Below are 12,030 nucleotides of genomic sequence, written 5' to 3'. Positions count from 1 at the left end.
TTAAATGGAGTCTGTAGGTGAAAGCATGGCTGAGCAGTGGAGGTTTGAAAAGTAGTGTCGTTTTTTCGTCCGTCCCATTCATTTTCAACTCTGTACAAGTAGGGCCTCGAGCTCAGCCCGTGCCACTAATAAAGGCCACAATAATTGCACAAGTTTGTCAATACCAACATTTTTAAATAATCATTGAACAATTAAAGCAAATTAGACAGATTGTGAATAATAGGTATGTTTTATAGATATTTTTTTGTATCCATCTTTTTTACTATATATTTTTCTAAGTTCATAATGGCTGTTTTATCGCAATTGCTCAGTATCATTTCATGACACTTAGTATAAGTAATCCACTAAAAATGATCAATTCTGTATGAAACCTTACCTAGTTTTTTTTTTTTTTTTTGCCTCTGTGAGATTATCTCAGTGATAAACATAATATTACTCCAACTCATGCACCATATTTATTAATGTGAACAACTCCAACAGCAGCAGCGCTTCACGCCGTTTAAAGCTCGTCATCTCCCTCTGTGAATGGATAGGGCTGCCTGCAGCGGAAGAAAAAGTAGTTCCCACCAAGCTCTCCATTTAGTCAAGATCTCAGTAGTTTAGTTACTTCCCACTGTGCTCCTGGTAATGATATACATTACCTTAAATGACTGAAGTATCAAAAGTATCGCTTTTTTTAATTTGAATTTGAATGTTAGAGCATAAAGATCTGGTATCGGAAGTATAGATATTTCTGTATCGACCCACGCATCACTACCGGATACCTGGATACCTGCGCGGACGACTGGACGTGTTTGTTGTTTTCTCAGTGAGTAGTTCTGACAACGTAGCCTCAGTTTGTTCTGATGCATTTTATCAAACTCAACTAAAGTTATGCTTCGTGTTGTTGTGGTGGTGGGAGGCTGCTGTGTGTTTGGTGAACAAACCCGAATTAAGCGTGAAGTTCTGCTCTGTAGCGCTGACCCGGAATGAACCCACGAACACAACACAACAAAACAAAACACAACACAATGTGCTTCTATGTTGTGGGTTTTGCTTGGTGAGACAATAATGTGTTTTGTGTGTCGTTATTAAACAGGCAGTGTGTTTCTGTGTTAAGTTGTGACTGTCGCTAGTTGGTCTGAGCGTGTTTCCTGAATAATCACCTGACAGACTGGACAAGATGGATGAGAAGGATCCTAGTCCAACTGATCGGTGGTACAATGACTGAAACACGGAACTTGAATCCGAACTGGAAAAACATGTTTTTTTCTTTTGTTTTGTTTTTTAAAAAGCTTTTTTATTTTGTCCAGCACGTTTCATTTTGCTGTCTTTAGATGATATTGACATGGATATAGACTTTATTAACTAGCGATGTGCACATTCTTCTGCAAATTCTTCTTCATGGAGTATCTTTATCTTCACACACACACGCACGCACGCACGCACGCACCCACGCAGGTCTGGTTGGGATGAACCTGCCAACTGAACCTCCGAGCAGCAAACATCGCCAGTTTACCTGAAACACCGGTAACAAACCGATCTAGCAGCTTTAGTTCGCAGTTATCCAACCTAATTCCACGTATGAATACAAAACTTTAAATACATATTTTGTGCATTCAAATACTTTTTTGTACCTGTGATGTTCAGAATATGTTATTGACACATATTGATTACATGTGTAACAGCACCGTCTAGTGGTCACTGTTTCTTTAAGACAGCGTGAGACACACACGCAGTCAGTCTCCAGCACACGTTCTGTGGACCTGCAGTCCAGTAATGAAGTACCAGTTGAATGCACGTCGTTGTCTGCCTACTGAGATCACAAACATTACAGTACCTACTTATTTGTGACAGTTTTTTGTTTTTGTTTGTTTTTTACAAGAGTAAAGGTTATTCGTCAGCACTGAAGAGCCCACATTGCACACACACATGCTCTTATTTTGATAGTCTTGTTATCTCTGTTATCAACCACAGAGAAGTACTCTTATCTTTCTCTTTCTCTGTCCTTGTAGCGCAGTTCAAGCGAAGACATGGAGGCAATATTCAGTGTTCTCGGCTTGGAGTGGATAGACAGCAGAAGCATTTTGATATTTCTCTGTGTATTTCTGCTGTTGGCTGACGTTTGGAAGAACAGATTGCCGGAAAACTTCCCTCCTGGACCCTGGGCTCTACCTTTTATTGGCAATCTTCTTAATCTTCAACCTTCAAGACTTCACCTGCAGTTTGCAGAGGTAAAAGTCCATATGTTGTTGTTGTTGTTATTATTATTGTTATGATTATATTCTTGTTGTAATAGAAAATAAAGAATTTAGATACAGCTTGAGAGTGACCCCTCATGTATCAACACATCAAGCAGAGCAAATCATTAACTCATGGTGGCTGGAAATGAACTTGTAATCTGTAAACAGCAGAGGTGGAAGAAATATTCAGATTCTAAAGTAAAACTATAAATACATCCATCCATTATCTATACACCGCTTCATCCTCACTAGGGTCATGGGGGGCTGGAGTCTATCCCAGCTGACTCAGGGTGAAGGCAGGGGACACCCTGGACAGGTCACCAGTCTATCACAGGGCTACACTTAGAGACAGACAACCAAGCACACTCACATTCACACTTACAGACAATTTAGAATCACCAATTAACCTCAACATGTTTTTGGACTGTGTGGGAGGAAGCCGGAGAACCCGGAGAGAACCTACGCTGCATGGGGAGAACATGCAAACTCCACGCAGAAAGATCCCGGGTGTCCAGCATAAATACAGCAATGTAAAAATACCCCATTGGAAGCAAAAAAAAAAAAAGAAATTGGACTATCTGAAAGTTTATGTAAATTAATATTATCTAAAATGTAACCCTGACTACCCACTACATTTTCTAAGAGGCCAAAAAGGCTGGAAACCACTGGTTTAATCCAACTATGTATTTTATTATAACAGCCTGTTATCTTATAAATTGCGTAAAATCCTAAAGAAAACATGCATGTCAAAAAAGGGGTGTAGTCATGGTGGAGTAGAAAATTCTAAATTTCCCTTTGAAATCTAGTGAAGCTGACGTATTAAATAGTACAAGTACCTCAGAAGTACAGCGCTTGAGCAAATGTACTCTGTTGCTTTCCACTGTGAATAAAAAGCAGCATCAACCACACCGTTAGACCAAATTTAGACTGGATCAAAAGTCTCATTTAACATGAACATTTAACCAACTTCAGTGCCTCCATTATAACATGAATATTGAGCCAAAGGAGCGAGGTGACATCAATGCTTGATGCCACTGCATCATGTATCAGGCTTTGTTTAGCAAACATATCCTAGATGAACACCACACTCATGTAACAACAAATAAAATACGTTGATAAGTTCGCTTTCATACATTTATTTTGATGTCTCACGGTGGGGAATGCTTTCTCAGCATTATCCTCAGAAGCCTTTATATAATGACTCCAGCTAGTACTGGTACCTGTCTATAAAAAGGATAGACACAGCGTCACCTGTCATTTCATTTCCTTGCTTCTCTCTCCTGACTGCTGATATAAGTGTCTAGCTTAACCATCTAAATGAGCCAATAAGAGGTGGGCTTCTCTTGATTGATGGGCAACCCCACATCTATCCCTTTTTATAGGGAGGGAACATGTTTCCATAGTAATGATCTAGAGCATAGGTGTCATACTCAGGCCTGTGGGCCATATCTGGTCCAAAGGGTAATATACATTGTAAGTATATTTGGCCTGCAAGAAAGTAATAAATGAGCTGGCCCTCCGGTATATAGCACATGCACCAGTAATACTACACATCCCAGAATGCTCTGCTTCCCCCTTTGGTTGACATTCATTAGCAACTCTCAACATTTACTAGAAACCTTGCAACCTCTGGGATTTTTATTGTCTCCTGGACGAACACACATCTCAACAGACAGACATCAAATCCGAACCTTTCCTCTGGAGCAAGAGGTTTAAAGTAAGGGCAACGTCGTGAAGATGAGGTCACCATGACCTCTTGTTTTGCTGCCTAGGGATGCCAGATGGCGGATTTCTTGGAAAGCTGTGTGTGTGCGCATAGATATTTCCTATGCTTGCTCTGGTTACATTCCAACAGTACCATTTTACTTGATGTGTGTGTGTGTGTCTGTGTGTACACTCTACAACATCATTTCACTTCAGATGTGTGTGTGTCTGTGTGTGTTGTGCAATATCCTTTCATTGTGCAATATCCTGTTTTCCCAATCTCTCTATTCTTCACTCCATTCATCTGAAGTCCAATGGACTTTCACTCCAACATTCCTCCCTGAAATCACTGTTTGGGATTTTGACTTTTCTCAAGTGTATACATACAGAAAAAACCCTGCACGGCTGCTGTTTCTTAAAATGCATTTTGTGCATACATTATGTGGTAACAAAACATTGTATGAAATGCAATATAATTATCTGAGTATGAAAAATTGAGTATATAAAAGTAGTATATAAAAATATAGCATCAATTGATTATAAAGTGACGATAATACAATATAAAAGTAGCACGTTAAGAATGTAATATAAACTGAACATATCTGAATGTTAGTGTACCATTACAGACTATGTAGCCATTAACAGCAAAATACATCATATGACGTTACCGTCTGTCCTCAATTACTCAATTACCATTCCGAGAGAGGCTGGAGACATCCTGACGTCTATGCAACATTTATACTGCAGTTTGATATACACTTCAACAACATAACACTGTCACTGAATTATATTTACATGAGCCTCACATTATTCTCTCCACCAGTCCCTGACTCTGAGGGTGATAAACAGTTCCCAAACACTGCTTGATTCTCAACTGCTGCAAAATACCAATAAAGACATTTTGCACAAACGCTGAACCATTGTCACAACGGATTTCTGAAGGAATACCAAACCTGGGAATCACTTGTCTTACCAAAAAACTCTTCTTTTATGCCCCTTCTCATATTGTTGTGAGCAAATACTTCACACTGGCTCAACACCTCATCCACCATTTCCTGGATGTATGGTGACCAGTGGCCATGCTGTTTGACCTTCTTCATCACTTCCCCCCCTGGCACAGTGATCCACACTGTGCACCTTGGAGATGAGAATGGTCAACACCACCAATGGTGCCACTAAGAAACCTTCTTGTGACCTCCACAAACCTTGCTTATTTATTGTTACATCTCGCTGACTCCATGTTCTCTGTTCACTTTCATCTGCTTCTCCTTGGATCAAAATGGTATCCTCTGCTGTAGCCGCGGGCTCTATTGACACCATTGGTGCTAAGATGGCTACTTTGACACTTAAATGCAAGCTTTGCAGCTTCGTTGGCTGGCTGCATTGTTTCCGCAGGCCACAACAGTGCTCCCTTTCTGATGTGACTGGCACTTAATTATCACCAACTGGGATGAGAGTATCATTGCTAAAGTTAGCTTTTTAATCTGTGCCCCAGGCCACACTGGGGTTCCATCCGTCCTGAGGAAGCCTCTTGGCTTCCACACTGCCGCAAACAGACAACACACTTCGTGGGCGTAAGCTGTAGGGCTTGACCCGAATAGTCGAATATTCGGTCGCTGTGCTGGTATCGGGAGAGCAATTTCGATCTCCAAATATCCACTATGTTAGCCTCGCTATTCCACTTAAGGTGGGCTTTTAGGGATTGACTTCTTGCCTGTTTCATCATTTCTCGCTGTGCAGCTTTTTTCTCTGCATAATCTTCTATCCAATCTGCACTATATCCTGTAATTCCCAAAAATGTCATCGTCTATCTGACTGTTCGTGGATGAGGAGTTTTGACAGTTCCCTCCAATTGGGATGGGGAAATGACCACCGTTCCGTGTGAGACAGTTCGTCCTAGATACTCTACCTGAGCCCGACAATATTGGAGCTTAGGTTTTGAAACTCTGTGTCCCCCTTCGGCTAGCCTCTGAAGGATTTTAATAGAGTCTTGGAGACAGCTCTCCAATTTGGGTGCACAAGGTAACAGGTCGTCTATGTGTTGCTACAAGGTGTCCCTGAGTTCAAGGCCATCCAGATCTTGCTCTGCTATCTGATTAAACAGATGTGGCGGTTGTTTTTGTGTATGTGTACTGTTTTCCTCTATATGTGAAGGCAAACAAATGCTGAGAGTCCTCTTGTATTTGGACACTAAAACATGCAAAAAAAAGTTCAATTACTGAAATATTTTGCATCGGGCTGCACATTTGTGAAGCATGTATGCGGATGTGGCACTTCAACTGGGCCATCAAGCGCTCTGTCATTTATTTGCCTTAGATCATGTACCAGCCTGTATTTGGATTTATCTGCTTTCAATACTGGATATATTGTGGTGTTGCACTGGCAGGGGGGATTGTTGGCGTGAAAGTCAACAGAAGGGTTCGGATTTGATGTCTGTCTGTTGAGATGTGTGTTCCTCCAGGAGACAATAAAAATCCCCGGGGCTGCAACTAACATGTCTGAGTCTTTAAGCAAAACTTAAGTTTGTTTCCATATGAAAAAGTTAATCATTATATATCTGGAGAGAAAGGAAAGCATGCTAAATTGTAGTCAATTTTTCAATAAATATCAAGTCTGGCCCACCAGTTTTTTTTATTTTTGCCCACTGTGTATTTAAGTTTGACACCCATGATCTAGAGGGTTCTGAGGATAACACTGAGAGAATGCTTCCAATAGTGAGATGCCTAACTGAAGTTATCAGAGAACAGGGGTTATCAGATAAGTTATCTCATCATAATCCACCTGCCCTAAACCTCGCCTTAAACGTATTGAAAGTTGCCTTCCTTAGAAAGTATGTGACTTCAGTGTTGCACCACAACACCAATCTGCTGTCTGTGCTCAGTTCGCAGAGAAATATGGGAATGTTTTCAGCCTTCGTCTCTTTGGTGGAAAGTTTGTGATTGTTAATGGCTACAAGCTTGTGAGAGAAGCCTTGGTCCAACGAGGAGAAGACTATGTAGATCGACCACCCATACCAATGTTTGAGGATATGATCGGGAATAGAGGTGGGGTTTTGTTGAATTTTATCTCAAAAGTTGCTAAACAGTGTTTTTCACAAGACAAACACCTTCAGATTATTTCTGTTCTAATGCTGTTTTGTGTTTCCAAAAGGTATTGTGCTATCTAGTGGTTATCTGTGGAAGCAGCAGAGGAGATTTGCTCTTCATACACTCAGAAACTTTGGTCTGGGCAAGAAGACTCTGGATCTATTCATCCAGGAAGAGTGTCGATATCTCACGGAGGCTTTCGCAGATCACCAAGGCACGAAAAAAATCACATTAATTTTGTAATGATGCATTGCCTTTTACGTTTAGATTTTTATCACATGGACGTATCATTTTCGTTTTCCTGTTCCTTTTGCAACACAGGAGCATGCAACAAGACATAAGTGCATCAGCTCATGAATGAAAATATGGCAACAGCTATAATTTAAGAGCAGATGATGACGGCATGATTCAGTTAAAAATTATTAAAAAAAAAAAAAGACGTCATTACGCTGATGTGCACAGGTCTAAGAAAGTTTTGTTTTCTTTTAGGTTTTTTGTTGTTGTCGTTATTTTTAAGTTTCTGTGTCTTCTCAAGATTTTCTCTTTTTTTTACAGACAAGGCTTTCAACTGTCAGAAACATATAAACAAAGCTGTGTCCAACATCATCTGCTGTTTGGTGTTTGGGCATCGGTTTGAGTACACTGATAAGGAGTACCAGCGTATTCTAAATAACTTCGATGAGATAGTGATCTTGCAGGGAGGTATGTTGGTGCAGGTGAGCATCCAGTTATCTTATTTCAATCTGGATTTATGGAGAACACAGAAGTCAATTGTGCATTTTAATAACGACAATGTAAATGCATTCCACCACAAACTGAACAAATACAACAATGTAAAAACACTCTATTACGTGAAAAAATACTGCACTCACAATGCTCTTTTTTAAAAAGTACAGCAATATTATCAGCAACAAGTTCTTAGAGTGTCGTATCAAAGGTGATGAATAAACCTTGATTTACTGAAAGATGATTTAATGAGACGGAACTCTCTTGTCTGATAGATGATATTATGTCGTCTTCCTGACCTGCTTTGTAGATTTTCAACACAATACCCTGGCTGATGAAGCGACTGCCTGGACCCCATCAGAAGATATTCACTCTGATGAACGAGAACATTGACTTCGTAAAAATCAAGATCAAAGAACACAGAGAAACCCTCGACCCCTCATCACCAAGAGACTACATCGACTCCTTTCTTATTGAAATGGGAGACGTGAGTGTTTCATTATGTTTGTAGTATGTTTGTTCTTTGTGCCATTTAAGTTTGTCAACCAATTCACTTGTCTGTCTCTTGTGTCACTGATAGAAGGAGGACCAAGAAGCTGGTTTTGATCTTAAGAATTTGTATTTTTGCGTTCTGGACCTGTTTGGTGCTGGAACTGAAACTACTTCCACTACTTTGCGCTGGGGGCTGCTGTACATGATCTACTACCCTGACATACAGCGTGAGTGTACAAGTAATATCTGCTATGGCTGCATCTTTTGTAAGCATCTTGCTATAACTTTATGGTGGAAATTGGAAAGCTTTGAGGTGGTGTACTATTGCTTCAGGACAATGTGTTCGTCCACACAGCACAGGTGGCAGATGTAGCCAAATGGCTTGGACTGCCGTCCCATGAAAACGTACTCACCTGCATCTGTTTCCCCAACTGAAATCTCCTTGTATGGTTGTCATTTTTAGAGTGATGATGAGGTCGTGCATGCTGTTTAGGAGTATCTGGAGGCTCAAGTTGTGACTGTCTTTCTCAAAGGGATAGCAAAGCTTGAACACTGGTGGACCTAGTGCATTGAAGTTGAAGGAGACTATGTTGAAAAATAATGTTAGAACAATCTTTTTACTCTCTTCTTACATGTTTGATGAGGCCAAGAACTTTTTGAAGTACCCTTTTCAACCAAGAGCCAACTTTCTGTCATTCGTCTGTCAAAGTTCTGAAGTTTGCAGAAAACACCACCCTTCTTGGACTCATGTCTGGGGGGATGAATCAGCCTACAGATGGAAGATTGACACTGTGGTGATCTGTTGTAGTTGCAACAACTTGGAGCTCAATGTTCTAAAGACAGTGGAGGTGGCTGTAGATTTCACAAAGGCCCCATTACCCTGTGTGACACCCCAGTCAGTAGCATGGAGCAATGCCTCTTCCTGGGAACCATTATCGCTCAGAACCTCGAGTTGAACATCAGCTCCATGTTCAATAAAGCTCAGCAGGGGATACAAATCCTGCGGCAGCTGAAGTCAAAAAGGTGATCAGCTGTAGTCTCTAGTCCCGCTTGGATCCTGAGACATGCTAAGAAGATTGTGGCTGACCCCTCCCACCCTTGGCATAAACTGTTGGAGCCCCAACATTATGGCAGGTCCATCAGGACCAGAACAGCTTCTTCCTAACAGCAGCTGACCTCATCAATAATTAAAACATAGAGCTCCCAGTGATACTGCCTCTCTTTACCCACCCTGCGTCGTAGATATGAACTCTATGTATTACATAATGCACAGCTATCCTTTTGCATAATTATCTCAGGTTGTTTACATCATATACTGTGTAATCTCACATTCCTGCACACTGTAAATATTTCTATTACTCTTTGACACTATTAGAATTCTTTAGATATGCTACACTTGCTGTTGATCTGTCTGAAAATGTGCTGCTTTTTGAGTTTTAACACCTACTCCCAACTGACTTGCAACGCTTTTTTAAAATTTATTTTACATCTTTCTCTCCTTCTATAAATTCCTGTGTTCCTTTGTGTAAACATGGTAATTAAACTGATTCTGGTTTCTAACAGGTCAAGTCCTGTGTAGATGGAGAAGATCGGGGTGTGTCATTTTCCCTTTCAGTCATCTTCTCAGCACACAGACTGATATTGTTTCCTGCTGTCACTTTGTACAGAGAAAGTCCAGGCTGAGATAGATGCTGTGATTGGTTCATCCAGACAGCCCTCCGTGACTGACAGAGAAAACTTGCCCTACACTGATGCAGTTGTCCATGAAGTACAGAGAAATGCCAACATTGCTCCGCTCAATGTGGTCCGCATCGCGAACAATGACACCACACTGGATAAGTACACAATCCCAAAGGTACACAATAACTTCTAATCCCGGATCATGTATATGAAAATTACAGGTTACGACAGAACCAGCTGGGAGATACTACATTAGTGAATCATTGTGTGAAGATGAGTTCATAACTATCCATAAATCACAGTCAATAGTGGGAAACACAACTTTTTTCCTGTATATTGAGTGTAGTAAGGACAACGTCTTGCAAAACATCAATTGTTAATGTGACTTCAAAACTTACTGGAGCCATACTGACTTTTATCACGTTTGAAATTTCCCTTTTAACATAATTGTCGGCCTACATTCCTATGATTTAATTTGCTATGTATTTACAAGTAGCATGATGATTTTGTGACCTGTTTATTAGTCACGAATAAACTTTAAATCTTAACTTTTAAACCAACACGGTTCACAAATTCTTCTTCTTCTTCTTCTTCTTTCTCTGACTAATTCTGATATTTAAAATATTTTTCAAAAAGCAGGTTAATTAACCATTTTAACAGAGTCTTTTCTTCAGGGCTCTGTCTTAATGGCTACACTGCACTCGGTCTTGAATGATGAGTCGATATGGGAAACTCCACACTCCTTCAACCCTCAGCACTTTCTGGACCAGGATGGTAAATTTAGGAAGAGAGAGGCCTTCCTTCCTTTTTCTGCAGGTTAGTCAGTAGTTTTTATTCTGTAACATGATGATTCAGCCTTCAGAGAGGCCAAATAACAGAAAGATAATACACGTCATTGTGTAGCATTAGTTGTATCTCTGAGTGATCACTCACGTGGGGTGTTTCTTGTATATTTGTTATATTAACTGATTATGCATTGTTAAATATCACATTTATCCTTTACTGTGTTAAATTCACTTGCATTGCCATTTAAACTCTCTTTACATACAAAAGTTTACACACACTGTATAAGAAGACATAAAAGCATTTTTTCTCACTATTTGACATTAAGTCAGACTAAAATTTTCCTGTTTTAGATCAGTTAGGATGACCAAAATTATTTGTGTTTGCTAAATGCCAGACTAATGAGAGGGAGACTTTTTTAGAGAATGTATTACTTTCTTCAAAGTCAGAAGTTTACATACACAATTACAAGATTACTATATTTTCAAACCATTTGGGAAAGCCCAGATGATGATGTCATGGCTTTGGAAGCTTTTTTATAGGTTAATTGAAAACATTTGTGTTAATTGGAGGCACACTACTGGATGTATTTTAAGGCACACCCCAAACACACTGCTTCCTTTTGTGATAACATGGCAAAATCTAAAGAAAACAGCCAAATGAGAGACTTGGTCGCAACGGTAAAAAAAAGAAAAAGTCTGGACTTCTGTGTGGCACAAGTGTTGTTCGGTAAATGGCTACGTATGCAGTGACGTATAGCGTGGCTCTAACTTGACTACTTGCTGGTGGAAAAGCAATCGGTTCTTTGGAAGTGCCAGATTGGAACCAACTAAGCACTGGCACTAGCACTGGCACGGAACTGGCACCTGGTTCTATTTGGTGGAAAAAGGGTAAGTGAAATGAGTCCTGTACCGACATGGGCTGATAGGCTACTCAGAGAGGGAGAAGCCATTACTCCAAAGGCAACATAAAACAGCCAGACTACAGTTTGCAAATGCACACAGGGACACAGATTTTGGAGACATGTCCTGTGGTCTGATGAAACTAAAAATTAATTGTTTGGCTTTATTGGACATCATTACATTTGGAGGAAAAAGGGGGAAGCTCGCAAGCCTGAGAATACCATCCCAACTGTGAAGTACGGGGGTGGCAGCATCATGTTGTGGGGGTGTTTTGCTGCAGGAGGGACTGGTCCACGTCATAAAATAGATGGTATCATGAGGAAAGAATATTATGTGGAAATATTGAAGCAACATCTCAAGACATCAGCCAGGAAGTTACAGCTTTGGTGCAAATGGATCTTCCAAATGGACAATGACCCTCAGCATACCGCCAGA

The 12,030-nt window shown here is 40.3% G+C and overlaps 1 protein-coding gene across 2 annotated transcripts in view; it reads left to right on the top strand.

Annotated features, from left to right (window-relative positions):
* The first annotated feature begins 634 nt into the window (after positions 1 to 634).
* Positions 635 to 12,030, top strand: part of LOC103370413 (cytochrome P450 2J6-like) — a 12,661-nt gene continuing 1,265 nt past the window's right edge. Inside the window, exons 1-9 of one of the 2 annotated variants that reach the window (XM_008299475.1) lie at positions 635 to 808; positions 1,995 to 2,213; positions 6,808 to 6,970; positions 7,077 to 7,226; positions 7,568 to 7,728; positions 8,049 to 8,225; positions 8,319 to 8,457; positions 9,898 to 10,085; positions 10,585 to 10,726. In XM_008299475.1, the coding sequence (XP_008297697.1) occupies positions 2,013 to 2,213; positions 6,808 to 6,970; positions 7,077 to 7,226; positions 7,568 to 7,728; positions 8,049 to 8,225; positions 8,319 to 8,457; positions 9,898 to 10,085; positions 10,585 to 10,726 (1,321 nt within the window). In that variant the 5' untranslated portion in view covers positions 635 to 808; positions 1,995 to 2,012. Of the gene's footprint in view, positions 809 to 1,574; positions 2,214 to 6,807; positions 6,971 to 7,076; positions 7,227 to 7,567; positions 7,729 to 8,048; positions 8,226 to 8,318; positions 8,458 to 9,897; positions 10,086 to 10,584; positions 10,727 to 12,030 lie in introns of those variants that run through there. The other variant, XM_008299468.1, reaches the window with a different exon arrangement.

The sequence above is a fragment of the Stegastes partitus genome, unplaced genomic scaffold (assembly GCF_000690725.1).
Source record: "Stegastes partitus isolate 25-593 unplaced genomic scaffold, Stegastes_partitus-1.0.2 Scaffold30, whole genome shotgun sequence".
Lineage (NCBI taxonomy): Eukaryota > Metazoa > Chordata > Actinopteri > Pomacentridae > Stegastes > Stegastes partitus.
This window is presented reverse-complemented; position numbering and strand designations above follow the sequence as displayed.